General features: G+C 47.6%; 1 protein-coding gene across 23 annotated transcripts in view; it reads right to left on the reverse strand.

The window, feature by feature from the left end:
• FANCA (FA complementation group A) overlaps positions 1 to 21,476 on the reverse strand; it is a 57,359-nt gene that overhangs the window by 8,261 nt on the left and 27,622 nt on the right. For 8 of the 23 annotated variants that reach the window (XR_011538576.1, XR_011538574.1, XR_011538582.1 and 5 more), the window contains 12 exons: positions 17,784 to 17,857; positions 15,795 to 15,908; positions 14,251 to 14,387; positions 13,650 to 13,720; positions 13,198 to 13,294; positions 12,931 to 13,118; positions 11,292 to 11,388; positions 9,975 to 10,151; positions 7,286 to 7,359; positions 5,200 to 5,328; positions 1,816 to 1,900; positions 201 to 367 (listed from right to left, as the gene is read on the reverse strand). Coding sequence is in view for 11 of the 23 variants with exons in the window: in XM_070614028.1 (XP_070470129.1) it covers positions 201 to 367; positions 1,816 to 1,900; positions 5,200 to 5,328; positions 7,286 to 7,359; positions 9,975 to 10,151; positions 11,292 to 11,388; positions 12,931 to 13,118; positions 13,198 to 13,294; positions 13,650 to 13,720; positions 14,251 to 14,387; positions 15,795 to 15,908; positions 17,784 to 17,857 (1,410 nt within the window). In the remaining 12 variants the exon portion in view is untranslated. Of the gene's footprint in view, positions 1 to 200; positions 368 to 1,152; positions 1,427 to 1,815; positions 1,901 to 4,770; positions 5,124 to 5,199; positions 5,329 to 7,285; positions 7,360 to 9,974; positions 10,152 to 11,291; positions 11,389 to 12,930; positions 13,119 to 13,197; positions 13,295 to 13,649; positions 13,721 to 14,244; positions 14,388 to 15,794; positions 15,909 to 17,724; positions 17,858 to 21,476 lie in introns of those variants that run through there. The other 15 variants (XR_011538573.1, XM_070614026.1, XM_008535652.2 and 12 more) reach the window with 9 other exon arrangements.

Below are 21,476 nucleotides of genomic sequence, written 5' to 3' on the forward strand. Positions count from 1 at the left end.
GCATCTTTCAACAAAGGGATTCCCGAGTCTGAGCAGGAAGGTATTAATCCAAAATGCTTTTTACACCTCCAGACCCTGTTCTCTGTGGAACCCCAAGAAGATGCTGCCAGCACAGGGTAGGGGGCGGGGGACAGAAACGAATGACCAATGGAGAGAAAACTCAGTGTAGAGACAGACTCTGAGATGTGGTGCTAGGTTACCGTTTGTACATGAGCAGCTCCTGCTGTCTCCGAAGGCGGGCGGCCACGTCCCACCCACTTGCCAGAGCCTGGAGCCGTCTGCGGAAAACCCTGAAAAGGAAGTGCCCCCGAGAGGAAGAGTGGCTGTAGGGTGCCGCGGGGCCCTGCTCCAGGTCAGCAGCCATCTCCTGGAAAAAAGGAAGGCCAAGATGTTCACATACATTTCTCTCTGCTTCCAGGTGGTTCTCTGGTCCCAAATGTGAAGGCAGAAAGTCCTTGGGGCTCAGCCCCAGCTGAGACCCTGAAACAGGCTTGGGTGGGTTTGGGGGAGAGGTCTCCACAGGGGCTAGGAGGAGTGAGTGGGACAAGCCTTTTTACCTGGAAATCACTGAAAAACTGCACGAATTTGCCAAAATAAAATAAGAACAGTACAAAGGACACCTTTACCCCGATTCACTTATGGCTAACATCTCACCATGTGTATCGTTTGCTCTTTCCCTGTACGCACAGGTGTGTGCACAATTTGGGGGTAAATCACATACACAGGGCACACACAGCAGGCACCTGATCAATGCCTGTGGACTGAAAGCACACACACGCATGTGCACACTACCCACCTGCAGACAGACGCAGAGCTAGAACAAGCCAAGCACCCACCTCTTATCACATGTGACCCCAAACCCCACGACTCGCGCTGTGTCTGCCCTCCCTGCTCACTCTTCCTTCCACAGCCAGTTATGATAGACATGGAGGACAAGAGTCAAGATGAGGGATCAGGGGATTCAGGTCTCTTTTTTGTGGGATGTTTCACTCATTTGTTAGTAAATTTTCCCAGTGCTCCAGACCACACCCTCCATGGTTTCTCTTTCATTCCCACATTTTCCAAATTCAGGCACCTTAAGGTGGCAGCCAAGACACCATCAAGAAGCATGAAATCCACACAGAGACTCTTATAAAACAGAACCGCACGTACATTTCCAAAGGTCCAGGTTCCCAGTGTACACAGTGGATGTGAAAGCAGAGGGGCCTTGTCTGCACTTGGACCCCAGAGCTTACTCTTAGGGTGTGACGTTTATCATCCTCAAAAGATCAGAGGAGAGCAGGCATGTCAACTGCAGAATGCGGAATTTCAAATGAGAGCACCACTTCCGCACTCTCGGAAGCGCTCGTGCCTCGGTGAAAAGCACGGGATGGCCTGTGGAGGTGCCGGATGGCCCATGGAACAGGGGTCTCCTGGCCTCTGGACTCTGCCAAGTGGAGGGTTATTTATGTCATTTCTCAGAGCCTGACATCCAAATTGAGCAGCCAAGAGTTAGAAAGCAGAAAATAGCGGAGTTGCAACCATTTTACTATCAAAGTTAGTATTTTCTTAATTTCCTCTATTTTCAAATTTTAAATGTCCCAAAGCCTAAAGATGGTCTCAACAGCACAGCTTTTGTTTCTGTATCTCTGTGATGTTCTCTGGTGAAGTGAGTTCACAGAGCACAGTCACTCTGGGTCTGGGCCATTGTGTGCATGATGTGTTTTCATTCTGCTTGGTTGCCTTAGGACCCATTAAGGATATTCATAATAAATATCTTAATAGCAGATAGCTTATATGCAGTGAACACACTGAATTTTGCATCTTCTAACTCACCTGCAATCTGGAAAAAATATCTCGATTTCCTGTGCAGCCACCAAGAACCAAATCAGAATTCTCTGAGTGGTTGTGACTCCTTGAACTGAAATGAAAATACAATAAAAGCCTCGTAAGTACCTCCCATCTGTCCTGGAGTTTCCGCTTCTCCTCCTGCCTCCAATGGTGTTGGTCCCAGAGCCAGAGGTCCCTGGAGACTTCGTGACACTCACAGTAATCAACAACAAACTACAGAACCTTCTACAACAAAATACTAGCAACCCAAATCCAGCAACATATAAAAACAATTATGTATCAGGACGAAGTAGGATTTATCCCAAGAATGCAAGGTTGGTTCAACATCCAAAAATCAATTATTTGTAATACACGTACAATAGAATAAAAAAACCACATGATCGGGGCTGGCCCTGAGGCTGAGTGGTTAAAATTCCATGTGCTCTGCTTTGGTGGTCCGGGTTCACAGGTTTGGGTCCTGGGTGCAGACCTACTTCACTCATCAGCCATGCTGGGGTGGCATCCCACATACAAAACAGAGGAAGACTGGCACAGATGTTAGCTCAGGGCAAATCTTCCCCACAAAAATAAAAATTAAAATTAAAAACCCTATATGTGATCATCACAATAGATGCAGATAAAACATGAGACAAAATTCAACACTTTCATGATAAAAACCCTCAACAAAGTAGTAGAAGGGAACTTCCTTAACCTGATAAAGGGCAACTATGAAAAAACCGCAGCTAACATCATACTTAGTGATCAAAGACTGAAAACCTTCCTCCTAAGATCATGAACAAGACAAAGATGTCCTATCTTACCACTTCCATTCAATACCGCACTGGAAATTCTAACCAGGAAAATTCAGCCAGAAAAAGAAATAAAGGGTATCCAGATTGGAAAGAAAAAAATTAAACCATTTCTATTCACAGACGCCACAATCTTATATATAGAATATCCTAAAGAATCCACAATAAAAAACTATTAGAGCAAATAAGCGAGTTCAGCAAAATTGTAGGATATGAAATCAATATACAGAAATCAGTTTTATTTCTATACACTAGCAAGGAATAATCCAAAAATGAAATTAAGACAATAATTCCATTTAGAATGATGTTAAAAAGAACAAAAATACATTAAAAATTTAACACAGAAGTACATGATTTGTATGCTAAAAACTAAAAAACATTACTGAAAAAAAATTAAGTAAAAATAAATGAAAAGACATCCCATGTTTATGGATAGGAAGATTCAGTACTGTTTAAGATGGCAATCCTACCCAAATTGATCTACAGGTACAATGCACTTCCTATCGGAATCCCAGCTGGTTTTGTAGAAACTAACAAGCTGATCCTAAAATTCATATGGAATCGCAAAGGACACAGAATAACCAATCTTGAAACAATCAGAAAAAACCCTCACACGTATGGTTAATCGATTTTTCACAGGGGTACCAAGACCATTCAACAGAGAAAGGACTATCTCTTCAACAAAAGGTGCTGGGACAACTGGATCTCCACAGGCAAAATTATGAAGTTAGATCCCTAACTTACACTATGTACAAAAATTAACTCAAAATGCATCAAAAGCCTAAATATAAGAACTAAAACCAAAACAGATGAATTAGACAATCAAAATTTAAAACTTTTATGCATCAAAGTACTAACTATGCTGAAGTACATAAAGGAAAATATGAGCACAATAAGTAAATTTCAGCATACTCCAGTGAGGGAGTGAAAAGATGACTCATAGAATGAGACAAAAACATTTACAACTTATACATCTGATAGGGAGCTGGTATCTAGACTATATAAAGAACTCAGAACTTACTAAGACAAATAACCTAATTTTAAAATGGGCAAAGGAACTGAATAGACACTTCTCCAAAGAAGATACACAAAAGTCAAGCAAATGAAAAGATGCTCAATGTCATTAGCCATCAGGAAAAAGCAAATAAAACCATAAAGAAATATAACATTGCACATCACTAGGATGGACATTATCAAAAAACCAGATAACAATAACATTGCTGGTGATAATGTGGAGAAATTGGGACCCTCCTATACTGCTGGGGAGAATGTAAAACGGTGCAGTTTTGGAAAACAGTCTGGTCATTCCTCAAAAAGCCAAATGTAGGGTAAGACCCAGCAATTCCATTCCTAGGCATAGGCCCAAGAAAAATGAAAACACAGGACCACACAAAAACCTGCAGACAAATGTTCACTGCAGAATTATTCATAGCCAAAAAGTGAAAACAACCCAAATGTCCATCAACTGATGAATGGATAAACAAAATGTGGTATATCTTCCATGGAATATTATTCAGCCATAAAAAGGAATGAAGTTCAATACATGCTACAACAAGGATGAACTCTGAAAACATTATTCTGAGTAAGCCTGACACAAAGAACCACATATTGTATGCTTCCATTTATACAAAATGTCCAGAATTGACAAATCTGTAGACAGTAAATTCATGGTTGCCAGGGGCTGGAGGGCATGCACAGACACTCATTGATTTCGCCCTGGGCACACATACTTGTCTGTCCCTCTTGAGCTGCTCTCAAGAGCCCTAGGGAAAACCAAAGGACAAGAGGAGTGGCCCGAACTTCAGTTTGCTTGGCATGTGTTGTTCCTGGCCACTAAGTGTGGCAGGAGGAACTCCAGTGCTTGGTGCTACTGAAATGTAACATGAGTTTGTAAGAGTTGTGCCGAGTGGACTACACGTTTACTGATCCTTGTGGAGAACAGAAGGGCACTGGGAGAAGCAAAGGTGTCTGTGTTGTGTCTTCAGTAACCATTTGCCTGGACATCGTTTCTTAAGAGTGTAATGACAGGATTCATTTTCTATGATTGAAGTAAAATAATGTATCACCTGAAACGTAGAAAATGGAATTTCTCATGACCTCACCACCATGACACGGCAATCATGAGGATGAAGAGAGAAAACAGATACTTCAGCAGAAATACACCCAACACAGCCTAGACGCTACGGCCTCCCGGCCTGTTGTGGCAGTCAGTCCATGGCAGTCTGCACGCACCTGGGATGGTAACACTGGGCAGTGCTCACCACTTGCCAGACCTTTCGTCCCACTTTTCACCTTTGCTGATCCTGAATACCAGGTGACATAGGAGAAAGATAAAGCTGTTGCCACTGGCAAATAGATACACATGAAGAAAAGTGATCCAGGAAGCTGACCTTTATTTCTCCTGGACTCAGACTGAACTGACCCAGGAAACTGGTCTTTATTTCTTCTGGACTCAGGCTTACCATCAGGACATGTTCAGTTCTGCCTCGTACAATACAAACTGGACTGAGAGAAACAAGAACACAAGCTCAGAAGGACCAAAATCAAAAGTCAGACCCTTTTTGGCATTAGCATTGCTAACCTTTGGCAGAAGTCCAGCAGCACATCGACAAGAACTGTGCACGCTGTCTCCAGGTCTCCATCGCAGCCCCCTGCAGCAGCCGGCTGGGGCAGGAAATGCTCGTGGATCGCCCACTGGTGGAAGTCCCGCCTGCAACAGCAAACACCAAGGTCTGCGCTAAGAAAGCTGTAAGCAGGGGCTCCTGTGCCTGGGAAGTGAGCCCACAGCAAGGGGCACAGCACCAGCAGGGGTGGCATCAGGGGCCGGGGACTGTGGGAAGGCCTTCTACCACTAATCAAGGCCCACTTGGGCCATCCGCTGGGTGACTGCAGACACATGGCTCCTGAGCTGGGGAGTGGAGTGGGCACCTGCACCCTGTCCAGGCTGAGTCATCATCCCAGGATGCCTGCGAACTGCCCCTAGGTCCACTAGCAAAGGTGTCCAGATGTGGACTAGGCCCAGATGCCCATGGGAGGTCTGAAGGACATAGTAATTGAGAACTGCAGCACAGAGAGCCACCAACACTGCAGTCTCTTTATGTAGAAAGAGCCAAACCCAACTAAGACGTCCCCATACCACCACAAGGGGGCAAGGGACGGAGGGGACAGAGGGCAGGTGCTTCCTCCACGCCATGGGGCACTTGCACAGAACACACCTGAGTGTCCCTTGTGCAATTAAAAAAGGAAAGAAAGGAAATCTCAGAACACATGGTGACCTGAGAGCAAGTTAAGAAATGGTCACAGCAGAAATTTCTTATTTTCCTACTGGAAAGAGGAGGGGAAGGGAAAGAGGAATGAGACCCAAGGACAGGTGACCCTTTGAAGGAAGCACTCACAAAGCCCGCTTGGTGCAAACCTGAACAGTAAACAGTTATTTTGTTGGAAAAAGCAGTTTATTGTTCTTTTCATCACAGCAGCTTTTCTATTTGTTCCATCCAGAATCTGACACTATGATACAAGCGCAGGGAGACACAGCACTCCACGTGTGTGGGAAGGGTCTCTGAACACATGAAGGACAGTGGCTCAAGGACAGCTGATGTGACCCTTGCCCTCAGCTGCCCCCCTGGGGTCTCTGTGCCCCTCCGGGGTCTCTACAGCACATTTCCCTCCCTGACCTCCACCGCTCAAACCCACAGCCCTGCCAGCACCCTGCTTGCATGCCCAGAACAGCACGTCTGACCTCCCAACGGTCTCATAATGGGCCCTGGGACCCACATGGGCTCAGACCTTGCTTCACCTGCTCCCGGGGCCACCACTTCAAAGCCAGCGCTCCATGAGGCATTGGTCCGGTCCTCTGGCTCCCCAGCTGGCCAAGTGTGGGAGACAGCAGCGGGCTGGCCGACAAGAGCTGAGAACTCTCAGGCTCCCTGGCAGGACTCAGGATCCCACCACAGCCCCTCATTACATGCAGCTTTCTCTGCTTCTCTCCCACCTTGGGTACGTGCGTTGGCTGCTTCCCCACCCCTCTCCAGGAACCCCCTCTCACAGCCCAGTCTGGTGTCTTCAGGGTGCTTGTCCCTTCCTCTAATCCATTCTATCTGTACAGGTGTACAGTTCTGTACAATTTCTTGGCAAGAAGGCCCAGTCAGGGTGTCAGGAGTGGAAGTGCAAGTGGGGACCCTGTGGGCATCGGCACCCTATATATGCACAGAGGTGCCATATGGGCAGGCTGGTCTCATTCAGTCTGCATCCTCAGCTTCTACAACATTCTAGAAATGTCTGGTAAACAGTAGGAACTCAGTTTGTTGAAGACAGGAATGAATGAATGAAATTGTCCTCACAGGTTATACGTTAAACTGAATATTAAATTGAGGATATAATGACAAAACTTTGACTTTAAGACAATGTAGAAAACTATAACATTTTAAAGGGCAGATCCATTTAAATACTTACCTTTCCTTTTTTCTTTTTTTTTTTGGTGAGGAAGATTGTCCCTGAGCTAACATCTATGCCAATCTTCCTCTATTTTGTATGTGGGATGCCACCACAGCATGGCGTGATAAGCAGTCCTAGGTCCACGCCTGGGATCCGAGCCTTCGAACCCCGTGCTGCTGATGCAGAACACGTGAACTTAACCACTATGCCACCGGGCCAGCCCCAGTACTCACCTTTCTGTATCTGAAAGAGAATCAACTTCAGGTTGAATTTCCAGTTCCAGCTGTAACCAGTCTCTGTAAGTTAACTGAGAGAAAAAGACCAACTGAATTTCACAAGGACCAGAAGTCATAGGTTGGGTTTATAAAAGTGTCATTGCATCTCGTGCACTGTGTTATGCTAACGTTGCCGCTGAAAGAGTCTCAGAGGAAGGGAACCGTGCTTGTGTCTGTCAGAAGAATCTCTGTCGTCATACCATTTCCCACTGTTAGACTGAGATGTGGGCACCAAGCCCTGATGATGAACTGACATATTGCTTAATTTAAGTCTGAATGTGAAGCTAACTAAAATCACTCAAATTGGTACTTTTTCCTTCTGGTGAGGAGGATTGGCCCTGAGCTAACATCTGTGCCAGGCTTCCTCTATTTTGCACATGGGGTACCGCCACAGCAGGCCTTGACGAGTGGTGTGTAGGTCTGTGCCCGGGATCTGAACCCATGAACTCTGGGCTGCCAAAGCAGAATGTGTGAACTTAACCACTATGCCACCAGGCTGACCCCCACAAATTGGTACTTTTAAACTGAATTCTCCAGCATACTGCCTGGTTTTGAATAGTTAACCTGTGGCATCCACAACCCGCGACAAACCTCTCAAGTTACTGTACAGCAGCACTAGCAAAGAAATCACTTTCTAGTTCACTTGAGTTAGGCAAATAACCAAAGAATAAACTTGATATAATAACATGCTTCAAATATTCACAGTAGCATATTTCTTGTTTTTAAATTCTTGGAACATCAACATTAAATTCCACACATCATCGGGGCTGGCCCGGTGGTGCAGCAGTTAAGTGCGCACATTCCCCTTCGGCGGCCCGGGGTTCACCGGTTCGGATCCCAGGTGTGGACACAGCACCACTTAGCACGCCGTGCTGTGGGAGGCGTCCCACATAGAAAGCAGAGGAAGATGGGCACGGATGTTAGCCCAGGGTCAATCTTCCTCAGCAAAAAGAGGAAGATTGGCAGCAGTTAGCTCTGGGCTAATCTTCCTCGAAGAAAAAAAAAAATTCCACACATCAACACAAAGACTAATCTCAAAACCTCACGTTTGCATGTGAAAAAGGACATCACAGGAACACACACGCAACATGCTCCCATTGTGTAAAGGCCAGAGCCAGGTGACACACGTGTGTGGCCAAGCAGGAGGAGCAAGGCCAGGGTTACCCAGAGATGGGACAGTGGCCCTGAGATGCAGGTGAGGTGCCTGCTGAGCAGCCGGTGGGCACAATGCTCCTGCACCTTTACTCTTCATGGGAAACACAGACTGTCCAACCTACTCTTTTATTATTAATTTTTTGTTGAGGAAGATGCGCCCTGAGCTAATATCTGTGCCAGTCTTCCTCTATTTTTTGGTATGTGGGCCACCAGCACAGCATGGCCGCTAACAGAGGGGTGTTAGTCTGCGCCCAGGAACCAAACCTGGGCTGCTGAGGCAGAGCACACTGAACTTAACTGCTAGGCCACCAGGGCTGGCCCCAGAGCAACTCTTTGTTTTTTTTTTTGAGGAAGATTAGCTCTGAGCTAACATCTGCTGCCAATCCTCCTCTTTTTGCTGAGGAAGACTGGCCCTGAGCTAACATCTGTGCCCATCTTCCTCTACTTTATATGTGGGACACCTATCACAGCATGGCTTGCCAAGGGGTGCCATGTCTGCACCTGGGATCTGAACTGGTGAACCCTGGGCCGCTGAGAAGTGCAACGTGCAAACTTAACCACTGCGCCACCAGGCCAGCCCCCCAGAGCAACTCTTGATTAACTGACATTTGTTATCAGTTCCATGGAGTGGATCCCGACTCCCAGGGCCCTGTGGACAGCAGAGCAGAGCCCTGCCTCGCCTGTCACGCCGTCCTCTCCCCTCCTGGCGCTCAATGAGACGATGCCCCACTGCCACTCATACGGTTTTCAGGGCCAGTTTTGTCAGAAGTGGGTGGCCAGGTCCTCCTTCCTAGTCTGTCTTAGTCTGGTAGTTCCACTGAAATCTGCCCATCATGGGTGACCCCGCTGGTATTTGAAGTACCAGTGGCAGACATTTCAGCACCACAGCCACCTGCAGCCACCACTGTATGACAACCGACAAAGGGGTGGTGTGGTTCCAAATGGGAAATGAACCTGGGCCTTGGCAGTGAGAATGGCCAATCTTAACCACTAATAATTAATATAGTTAACGATAAAAGAATTTAAAAATTATAATAGAACAGTTGAGAATTTATCTAAAGATCAAAACAAGCAGGCAAACATCCAAGAAATAAATGAAAAGTTATGAAAAGGGAGCAGAGACTACCAACACAGGCATGTTGGCTGGAGCGGGCCATGGTTCCCAGGGACTGCGCTCTGAAAAGCCCAGCCCAAATCGGAGCCTGGCAGATATGTTTAAAATATGTTTTTATCACCCTTAAAATTTTCTGCAAAATGCTACTACTGAGAGGAACTGGGCAAAGATCAGATGGGATCTTTCTGCCTCATTTCTTACATCTGCGTGTGAACCTACACTGATCCCAATAACACTTTCAATCAGTCCCGTCTGTGCTGCTCGGCATCACCAGCTCAGGCCCACCGCCTGCCCATCACGTCCTCAGGGAGCCCCGAGTCCACACCCCAAACCCCTGGGCGTTAAGACGAGGTGAGAAGTAGGGACAATGGGACCTACATGAAATTGCTTCTCCTTCAATAACTCCTGGAAGGTTCTCTGTCTCCACAGACAGAGGGCAGCTCGCTGCCAGTCCATGGAGGGCAGGCCCGAGGGCTTCCAGGCAAGGCCGGCTGTGTCCTCCTGAGAGAGAGGGTCTCGGGCTTCGGAGAACAATCTGAACACCAAGAACTGAAACTGAAAGAGACACTGAAACTGAAAATACGTGAGTGACCTGGCTGTGCACAGCACGGCAGTGTGGAGACCCCGCAGCGGCCTCACCAAGCCCTCGTGGGGCCCTGGGCACCCTGTGTCCACCGTTATAGATGGCATTTCAGGGAGCAGCCTGTATGTAAACCCTGGCACATCTGCCTCCTTGGGCGAACTGCCCCGAAGCAGGCTCCCTGGGCCTGACTGCCCTCCACAGGGAGGAGCTGGTCTAGCCCTGCAGCCGCGAACAGCCGTGCTCCCAGACTTTTGCAGCACTGGTCTTTTCACGAAAAAGCTTACCAATTGCATAAGCAAAACACTTTCCAGCTGCAGGCTGATCAAGGGGACCACGGAGGAGGGCACAGCTGGATCGGAACTAGAGAGTGGGCTGGGGGACTTCCTTGTCTAGATCACTCCTCCTAATCTTCATTCCTTGCTTGAAAATTCGGGCATCTGGGACTAAGCTCCTCGATGCAAACAAGTGGGGAGCAGTGGTGCGCCCAGGATACCAGGCTGCTCCCAGTGCTGACTGCCTCGCCAGTTAGAGCCCACGAGGCTACCTCCCAAAGCTGCTCAGGTGACTTTAATGTGAAGCCTGGAACTGAGAACCAGGTTTCAACTTCACAAGAGATGTTCCCTAAAACTCTCCAGAAGGAGTAACACTTGTTCACATTGTAACTTCACTTCCAGCATTTGCGGTTTCTCACATGCACTGTTAAATTCCTCTGGTCTTCTAAGAAATGTAACAAGCATTCACTGGACGAGACACGTCTTTAGAGGAAATTCAGAGTTCTTCTTTAAATGGAAAGATATTTTTTAATGAATATTTATCTTCTTATATCCCTATTTTATAAATACCAGTTTCTGTTTCTCCTAAAAAAGGGAGGGGCATTTGTAGCTGTCATCTTACATCCCCTCATTTTAACTCAGAACACAAGGAAAAAGCAGTGTTTGGCCCACGCAGATAGTTGTGGCAGCCTCTAAGAGGTGGCCTGGGGAATCACAGAGCACAGGGCTGCACACCGAGAAAGGACTCTCAGCCAGCAGCGACCGTGGACTTTGGGCTGGAAACCTGCATAAAACTGGAGACTTAGAGGAGAATGGAAAAAGGAAACCTAATAGACCTACCTTTTTTATAAGGCCTGGAGATAAACAGCAGTACAAAATATCACGTGACTGGGAAGAAAACTTACACAAAGAATAAGAAATTGCCGCTGTACAAAACCTGAAAATAGAAAATAGAAATTGTAGAAATGTGATCCGTGCAAAATAAGGGACGAAAGAAAAGTCTGCATTTCAAGAGTGAGCTGAGTGCGTTCTACGGCAGCCGGCCTGCAGACAGTCCTCGGCCTCAGCCCCTCCGAGCACTTGAGAATGGCCCGCATGGGCCATCTGGTCTGAGCTCGTCCACACTGACGGCAGAGACTCAGACAACACGTGAACATTCAGACTCTGTGCAAACAAGGGCTTGCTTCCACTGCCTGTGAAAAGCCACAGCCAGAACAAACAGAATGGAGTCTGGAGACGTGATGGGGGTGTTACTCGTGTAATTACGTAAAAAGGGCTTTTTTTTTAGCAAGTGTTAGCAAATTATTCATTTTTCCTTCCTAAAAAAAGTCTGCAGAACCAGAGAGAAGCATGCTCAATTTTAAACTAAGCCTGGGGCAGCCTTTGCCCACCATGGTCAGCTGTGAAGTGTGGGAGAGGAGACCAGTGAGAAGAGAGACCAACCTCAGGGCCCAAAGTCAGGAAGATGGCGTGGAAGAAATGGGGGACCACAGCGCCTACACGACTGACTCCTGGTGGGGTCTGTCAGGTGCTGCCACAAGCCCAGGAGGGGCTGGACCACTCTGCCTCCCACTGTGGATGGCGAGGACAACTGGTGGGCGGTGGTATGGGGCAGGCTTTCCTGTGCTCGTCTTTCCCTGCTCCATTGCACTCCTTATGCCTTTTGTCAGTTCTGTCGATGAACTGTGACCACAGTCCCAGCCAAGAACTCCCACCGGAGCCTCCTGGCTTCTGTTGGGACCCTCTGTCTATTCACCCTGGCAGCCATAGCAAGCCCTACAGACCCAAGTCACACCGGGACTTCCCAGGGCTCCACCCACTCAGCACATTGGGACACAGCCCTGCTCTCCCCGGCAGGCAGTTGCCCTCACTCCCACCTGCCCACCTCTCCCAATACCTGGCGCCTTGCATCATGCTCCACGCTCGCTGTCGACTTACCAGGTGCCCCCACACAGACGGGCGGGGTTGATGCGGTAAGCAGACAGCGGCGTGTACACTGGCACAGACCTGTAGGGTAATGGGCCTCAAGACCCTGTAAGGTGACTTTCTCTTTGAGCAGGGCAGTTCCCTGTGCAGGAGTTTATCCTAGAGAAAGAGCTGTGGCCCAGGGTTGCTCACCACAGGGAAATCCAGGAACCTAACCAGAGGGATGGGTCCGACCAAGCACCAGGCGCCCCAGTACAACACGCAGCAGCTCCCACCACGACCTGGAAGAACGCTTAGTGACGTGGAAGGGCGTCTACAGTCTATTGTTAGCGTCTTCAAAGGCAGTTTGGTAAAGCAGGATGATCTCATTTTTTTCAAACAGAGAAACACACACATATAAATACACACAAAATAAGATTCTGGAAGGACATATCCCCAAATATTAATGAGTCATTATCTGTGGAGCACAAGTATTTTTGCTAATTCTGTCAAATGTGTTACTTTCGTCAAGAGAGAGAAGAGAGGTGACTGAGGGACAAGGGGGAGAACTCACTTCAGGCACAAGCACGAGGACTCTGCGGTCCTGCACGTCAGGAGGCTGTTGAAGAACTCAGGGATGGAGAGATCCCTGGCAGGGGCAGGAGGGCCCACATGCACCTCCGGGAGCACAGATCTGGACTCGCCAAGGTGGACAGCCAAGGCAGCCAACCCCAACACATGTGAGGCACTCAGGCTTGGGCCCTAAAATGAGAAAAGAAAGTGGTTCTGCAGGAGGGAACGGGTGAGAGCCCACTTCCCGCTAGAGAGGCCACAGCCCTACCTGGTGGTGGAGCAGCTGGCAGAGCCTGGTGAGCACGGCAGGGAGGAGCGCGTGTCCACACATGGTCATTGTGAAGCGGGCAGCCCAGGGGCCCTGCCTACAAAAACAGCCAGAGACGAGGACAGTGGCCAGTTCTGACCCTGAACGGCCCTACCCCGAGGCTGGTGGATGAGCCGTCACGACAGTATGCCTAAGAAGGAACCAGGCTGCTCCCCAAACAGCGAGGTCTCCTGTGGCAGTGTGCAACTTCTCTGCTTGGTAAAAATCAGCACTGCTCCTGCACCCAGCTGGCCCTCAGCCAGTAGCAGGAAGTCAGAGGGCAGGACCAGGCACAACCTCTCTCCTCATCGTGGACACAGGGAGAAGCTCTGCTCCAAGAGGGAGGCCGTCCCGGAGCACCCAGGCCACCCAGGCCACGTCCAGACCACCCAGTGAAACTTTCCAGACTCTACCTGTCTGGTGGAGCAAAGCTGGAGGCTGCCATCAGGTTCTGACAAAAAGACGTCAGCAGGAGATCCACAACCTGAGAGAAGAGGTCACTGAGGGTGTGGCATTCCAGAGAGGGCAGCACATGTAGGCCTAACGCCGTACCGATGCGGTACTGTTTACAGGCTGACGTAGGGCAGGGCCACAGCTGAGCTAACCAGACTGCACAACCGGCTTGCACTTGGAGAGGAAACCACAACGCACTTTGGCACAAGCATTCCCACTCCCATTCCTGGAAACAGCACAGGCCGAGTGTCCTCTCGCGACCTCTACTCGTGGAACTTTACAGCGGGCAGCAGGGCAGCCACCCCTGTCTATAAAGGGCCAAGAGGGCCACAACAGTCTCTGGCTGCACATTCTTCTTTAAAAACGTAAAAAGAGCTTGTACACAAACAGGCAGGGCCTGCTGATCCTGGGACAGAGGACCACCCAGCTCCTGGACGTCCTGCTTCACTTGCACAGTTTACCTAGCAAACAAGTGACAGCAGAGCCTAGGCATCTGGTACTTTCTGCACAACCCAGCAACACTCGACACCTTGTGTCTTTCCTAGGTGCACCTACCCTCACCTTCTGTTCTTGCTGCTCCAGTTCTGGGGCAAGGACGCTGAGCTGGATCTTCGATGCCTCACAGCTGCCATCGTCCTCACTGACGCCCAAGGCGGGGCCGAGCCTCTCAGAAATCACTGCAATCTGGGCAGACAGAACTGCAGGTGGAGAAACCCAGTTAGACCAGCAGGGAAACATGGGAGGAGATGCTTCAAGGGACTGACGGGGTGCGGGAAGCTACCTAATGCCCACCCTGCCCACACCCCCAGGAGATGCTCCGTGGGAGGAGCACGAGGCCGGCACCGGGTGCACAGGCTCACTGCAGCAGCCCTGACCACTACGGCAGCCAACTCTTAGGTCCGACACTCCACTGACCCTGGGGCTGCTCACGTCCTCTAGCCAGGAACTGAAAACAAGTTTTCCCATCACGCAGGTGGCAGAGATTAGACAGTTGACAAGCATGTAACATGGGTGCATGCGACACGGGCAGAACAGAGCCACATACTGTCCCTTGCTTCTTCCTAGATGTCTGAGGGAATGTTATCCGATGGATTCCTTCACCATCACAAACCTCCACCATTTATTCATACTCCCCTCTGAAACCACATCAACTCTCCCACACACTGTCACATCTGCTGGAGGCTCCACATCCCAGCCACTGTAGGGTCTGCCACTGGCAAAGAGTCATGGCTTCTGGATGCCAGGGTCGGGCAACCAGTGGGCCAACCATAAAACCTGGAAACGGAATCTCTGCTGCTTTTAGAAACAACGCTGACCTGACCTTTCATCAGTCTTGCTGAAGTACTGGGGTTCCACCCAGGCCTCAAGGTCCCTAGACACCACGCTCTATAGGAGCACACCTCTGTAAGGCATGCTCCCCACGTGACCACACACTCAGCCCTCAGAACCATCACAGCTGAGGTGTTCCAGCCCCATCAGTGAGCAGTGGAACTAAGGTGGTTTTAATATTCCCTCTGGGAAGCTCTCATGGGACATTCTGTCCTGGTTTAAATGAAATGAATTCATAATAAATAAAAATCTATTACAGATACTAGGTAAAAATGTGGCTTATTTTAGCCTTTGAATTTTTCATAACAAAAATCTGAGAGTACTGGAACTTAGTCTTTTATGGACCACTCTGCACCCCTACGCGCTCTGAACTGTTCACGCTCTTACTCCACAAACGAACGCTTGTGACTTGCCATCTTGCAGTCACACAGAAGCAGAGGCCCAATGCTGAGTGTCATCACTACTCAGGCAGTTAGGGTAAGAAAGGAAACCACACCCTAGTGACATCACTCAGCTTTCTTCCTCCCCATGCCTGTCCCACTGGAATGCCAAAGAGCAGAATCTTCAGCTTCTGCCAAGGGTCCGTGCCCGCCTGAGTTTCTGAGCTCCCATCCCACCTGAAATGAGTGCTCAGGCTTAACCACCAGACCTGAATCGCAGGGAATACACTCGGGCTACTATCCCTACGGGGGAATGGACCAGCCACGGAGCTCCGACCACAGTCAGACACGCCTCCTCAGCCCACAGACACCCAGTGCAGACAGCCCTGTCCTCACCGTCATACTGGGCGGGGTCTGTCATCGCTGCCCTGAGTCCTCCCAGCGCAATCATGAGCAGTTTCAAGGGTTCATCCACACAGTTGGGTTCCACCTTCATTCCCGGGGCTGTATCTGAGATGAGTGGTTAGTTTTAACAATTAGGCCAGACAGGAAACACAAGCACGGCTGAATGCAGGACTGCTCATCTCCATGGTCTCTCTGTGCAGAGGGAAGACGGGCACTAGGACCCCATGAGGAGGGAAAGGAAATCCTCTCCCTAATGCTGGATGCTAACTGTCATATCAAAAATTTACACAATTATAAACAAGCCTAAGAAAGAACACAGTTCTATGCACACCATCACCACAAGCGTGAAAATCATGTACGTAATGAAAAAGGGCCAGAGCATATGGAGGGAGGCTGGGCGGGGAGGGCAGAACTATGAACCGACGATGATTTAGTCCCTGTTTCTCAAACTTTTAAGTAACACTGTCATATTGCTTTTTATGATAGGATGTTAAAAAATAAAACATAAAGAAAAAAGACTGAGACTTAGTACAAGAGACAATTACCAGTTCTCAACGAACATTTAACGGACTCACTAAAAAAGACTAGACATGATCACCTATTTGCATAAGAAAGATATTTGTTCAAACACATCATTTTCATTATAAAAAGGAAGAAACACACATTTTAAAAGCAAAACAAGTTCCAGTCCTGGTGTCATGCCAGAGACACCAGGAGTATGCAGTAAGCTCGCAGTCTCCCAAAGTGAGACCAGAAACCATCGAACCTGAGGCCTTTCAGATGAAGTATCAGAAAACACTCCAGAAGCCCCCAGAAGTAGGGCTGTGGAGTTGGGCAGGGAGGAGCGAGGCCACCTCGGCACCCCAGCACAACTGCGAGCTGTTTCAGCACCAGTCAAGACAAGTGGGAGAGCTCGACCTTCATGCTTTGCCCACTCAAGTTTTCTGGGTCCCTATCACCGTTAGCAATTATCCAAGCTCATAGCCAGGAGGGGTTCTGGCAGACAGACATGAAAACGGAACTGCAGTCAGCTGGCTGGAAGAGCCTCATTCAGACTAGCTGGCCCTGCAGACGTCAGAAGATTTAAACCAGCAAACACGAGCACTGCACCAACAGCACGCTCCCCAAGACACTGTGGGAAGCCAGGCCCTCTCCCTGCCGCCTTGTTAGTGGAGGGAATGGGGGGCAGCTGCTCCCAGCCCTGCCACCTCACTGATGCAGGCTTCCTCAGACTCGACCCAGGTCCCCATCACTGTCCCCGATAAGCAGAACCCACTACAAAAGAACTCCGAAGAAAAAGGAAAAAAATAAAATCTTTAAAAAAGGGGCCGGCCCCGTGGCCGAGTGGTTAAGTTCATGCACTCTGCTGCAGGCGGCCCAGTGTTTCGTCGGTTCGAATCCTGGGCGCGGACATAGCACTGCTCATCAAGCCACGCTGAGGCAGCGTCCCACATGCCACAACTAAGAATATACAACTATGTACCGGGGGGCTTTGGGGAGAAAAAGGAAAAAAATAAAATCTTTAAAAAAAAAAAAGAACTCAACCGTCCAAACGTCAGAAAACTGCCACAGACCTTCCCCTACCACACACTTCAGAACCGACGCTGCGGCCTTGAGCCTGGCCACTGAATCTGGGAGGCCACCCGAACTGAAAGCTCCAGCTCAGGACAGGCACACAGGAATCGCATCACGGCCTCAGCGGGGCACACGAAGACAACAAACAGCAGAGTAGATCTGTATTGCACGTGGTGCTTCAAGGAAGCGCTCTGTCAGGGGCTGCTCAGGCCTCCAGCTAAGTGTCTGTGAGCTGACGCCACACCCGGCCCCCCTGGTGCCAAGACTGGCAGCCTCTGAACCCACAGCTCTGGCTGGACCCAGCTCGACCTGACCCGACCAGCACTGGCAGGCGTCACCAGCACATCTCGTGACCAGAGGAGGGAAGAGAGTGTGTCTCGTGACCGAGTGACCTGGGAGCCGTACTTTCTGGGTTCTTCTCGGCAGTGGAGCAGGCGTGGCGGTAGGTGGAGTACAGAGACGAGGGGATTTTATCTGCTCTGGATCAGAAGAAAACATGAAAATCAAATCAACTACGAATCAAATTAATTGCCAAACTTACAATTCCAAAAACTACCATAAAATAAAAATACGTGACATAGTAAATCTAAATAAATTATACAACACGGCATACAGTATGACCCTGTGTTTTTACCAAATTACATATATATGGGTTGAAATGGTCCTTTCAGTTCCACAGTGTGTCATATACACACACACACCATCAGGGCTTTCCACCAGGTAGTGAGACTATAACCGATATTCAAGTTTTAGTAATTTCCAAATTTTAAAAGTGAACTTATGTTACTTTTAATGAATAATACTAAGAAAAATACCCAATTAATGTCATTAAAAATAGACAGAATTATAGAACCAAGCCTTGTGATAAGGCCATGGGGCATCTCAGGGCACAGACCCCCAGCTGGCACGTTCTCACAGCACGGTGACAAGTCCAAGGACAAGAGCCAGGGCATCACCTTCAGAGGAACAGGAGCCCTGAGTGGCAGCCTGGGTACAGGATCTGTGGCCGGCGGCACAGCCTGCGGGAGACTGGGAGCAGTGAGGCAGGAGGGCCCCCGACGGTGCTGCAGACCGTGATGACGACACGAGCAGAAGAACAAGACCCAGCTGTGCTCCAGAGTGAGGACCACAGCAGGGACCGGAAGCGAGGAAGGGAACCAGCCTGGAGACCAGGAATCGAGGACTACCACCCACTGCCCTGGGGATGGGAAAGCCTTTAGCTTAAGAAATAGAAACCAATGCAAATAAAAAGAAAGAACAAATTCAAAGAAATGGAGAAATTCACACAAAAGAAAACTTGAGACATCACTATCATTAACATCCTCAGAGGGGTCAGACAACACTGTAGCTATGAAATAAGAATAGACTGCCATAAAAAGGACTATCTGTGGCAGAAATGTGACACTCAGTAAAAGGATGGGCAGGTAAACTTGAAGAAATGTTCCAGAAAGGAGATAAAAACCAGATATGCAAAATATGACAGAAGAGGAGGAAAAAACAGAAGACAGTCCAGGGGTTCTAACATCTGAAATATAGGAGTTCCAAGAAAAAAAAAGAACCTAGTGGGAAAGAGACCTGCAATGACGTAAGTCAAGATGAAATAATCAGTGTCTGGGATTTGCTTCAAAATAATCCAGAATAGGGGAAAGATGGGTGGGTGGGTGAATTTGGGGCTACAGATGAAACAAGTCTGGCCACTTTTGGTAATTATTAAAGCTGGGTACTAGATACAATTTTCCATACATTTCTGTCTTAGATTTTTCATAACAAAGGGTTTTAAAAGATCTGAGAAAATTTCTTAGTACTGAAGGACATGAATTTCCAGATTAAAAGGCCCACTATGTGCCTAGCCAAGAAATGACATTAGACCCACACCAAAATACAGTGCTATAAAATGTCAGAACACAAGGAACAAAGAAGACAACTCAAGCCTCCAGAGAGAGAACCACAGGCCACATGCAAAGAATCAGAAATCATAACAGTTTCTAACATCAACACTGGAAGCTAGAAATCAATGGAGCAATACTTTCAAAAATTTGAGGTAAAATAATTTCCAACGTAGATTTCTATGCCCAGCCAAACTACCTATCAAATGTGAGGGCTGATTAAGGTGTCAAAAAAAATTTACCCTCCATCCATCCTTTCTTAGGAAGTTTCAATAGGATGTGCTCCACCAAAACAATGGAGTAAATCAAGAAAGAGGAGATCTAGGACACAGAAGAGAGAAAAGTTGTCACAAGCCAGAGCAAAAGACCTTCCCAAGTGATGTGGACGGAAGACATAGGATGACAGCTGTGCTTAGAGGCATAAGAAGCTGACAGTTCAGGTCAGAGCAGGTTAGAAGGCTCAGAGGAGACTTCTCTGAGATGTGGAAGGAAGACACAGGATGACATCTGTGCTTAGAGGCATAAGAAGCTGACAGTTCAGGTCAGAGCAGGTTAGAAGGCTCAGAGGAGACTTCTCTGAGATGTAGTGCTGGAATACTCGACGACTCTGAGTGAGAGGACATTTAGACGACCGGCAGAATTTGCAGTTGAATCATGATATGTACAAGGAAAACTAAGATGAAACAAAGATAATTATGAACTCCAGAGAAAAGAGCAGGAAAAGCAGTTAGATTCATAATGGTCAGCTCCAAATAGTGTTTATATAGCCTTAAAAAAACCCAGCCATGTTGAGCTTTTAAAAACTATTATATGAAGGACAACTACATGTGTTGGTGGAGGAAAGAAAGCTAGGTCTTCATTCTCCACGGTGGAAAGTCAGCTGCTATTGCCCAAAACAGAAAAGGCGATAATTAGCAAAAGAAGAATATTATTTAGAGATTTGGAGAGAAACATAAAAAGATCAGTAAAGAGTTGAAAATGGTTGCCTCCAGAGATAAAGAAGTGGCAGGGAGGGGGTGGGAGATGGCTGTTTCTTTTAATAAACTTTATGGAACTACCTGACTCTTCAATCTACATCCATATTTAACTCTGACAAAAATTTTTAAAGACTAGAAATAAATATGTCAAAAAATGAAGAAGCTATACTATGCAAATACCAAAAAAAAAAAAAGCCGGCAGTAATATCAGACAAAACAGAAATTAAGGTAAAAAGCCTAATAGAGACATTATATAATGATGAATAAAAAAAATATCCAGCAAGAAGACCATATTGTGAAGGCTATATTTTGACAATCATGAGTTTGTTTGCAACTAACAAGATAGTCTTCAAAATCTGTAAAGACGAATCTGACAGACCTACAAGGAGAGACCGACAAAGGCACAGCATCCTCCACGATAAACGGACGCACCGGAGACGGAAAGCGGTTGGGACACAGAAAACCTGAGAACACGCACAGTTGACAGACAGACCCTACACCCCAAATTAAGGGATCGGCGTTGTCTTCAAGCATGCCTGGAATTCTTGCAAACGCTGAGCATGTACTAAAGGGAAGTCAGACCAAATACAAAAAAATCCATAAAAAGCAAATCATGTTCTTAACGTCATTAAATTAGAATCAACAATAAAAGCTCAAGGACAAACATCTATGTTTGGAAAATTTTAAAATTCACTGATAGCTAACTTACAAATTATGAGAAAATCATCACACACATGATAGAATATGTAGGACAGAATGATGATGTGAGAACTTTATGTCGAAACTTCTCGAGGGCATAAGTTAAACAACTAGTTTAAGAAATTATAAGAAGAGGGAGCCAGCCTGGTGGTGCAGTGGTTAAGTTCACACGTTCTGCTTTGGCGGCCCAGGGTTCGCCAGTTTGGATCCCAGGTGCAGACCTATGCACCGCTTATCCAGCCATGCTGTGGCAGGCATCCCACATTAAAAAAAAAAAAGAGGAAGATGGGCACAGATGTTAGCTCAGGGCCAATGTTCCTCAGCAAAGAGAGGAGGATTGGCGGCAGATATTAGCTCAGGGCTAGTCTGCCTCAAAAAAAAAAAGAAATTATAAAAAGGCAAAGAAAGCAAACTCAAATAAAAAGAAGGAAATAATAAAGTTAAAATCCAAAATTAATGAAATAGAGATTAAAAAAACCCCAGGAAGATGACAATATAAAAAAGGGGTTATATAATAAAATTAATAAAACATACAA

The sequence above is a fragment of the Equus przewalskii genome, chromosome 3, assembly GCF_037783145.1.
Source record: "Equus przewalskii isolate Varuska chromosome 3, EquPr2, whole genome shotgun sequence".
Taxonomy (NCBI): Eukaryota; Metazoa; Chordata; class Mammalia; order Perissodactyla; family Equidae; genus Equus; species Equus przewalskii.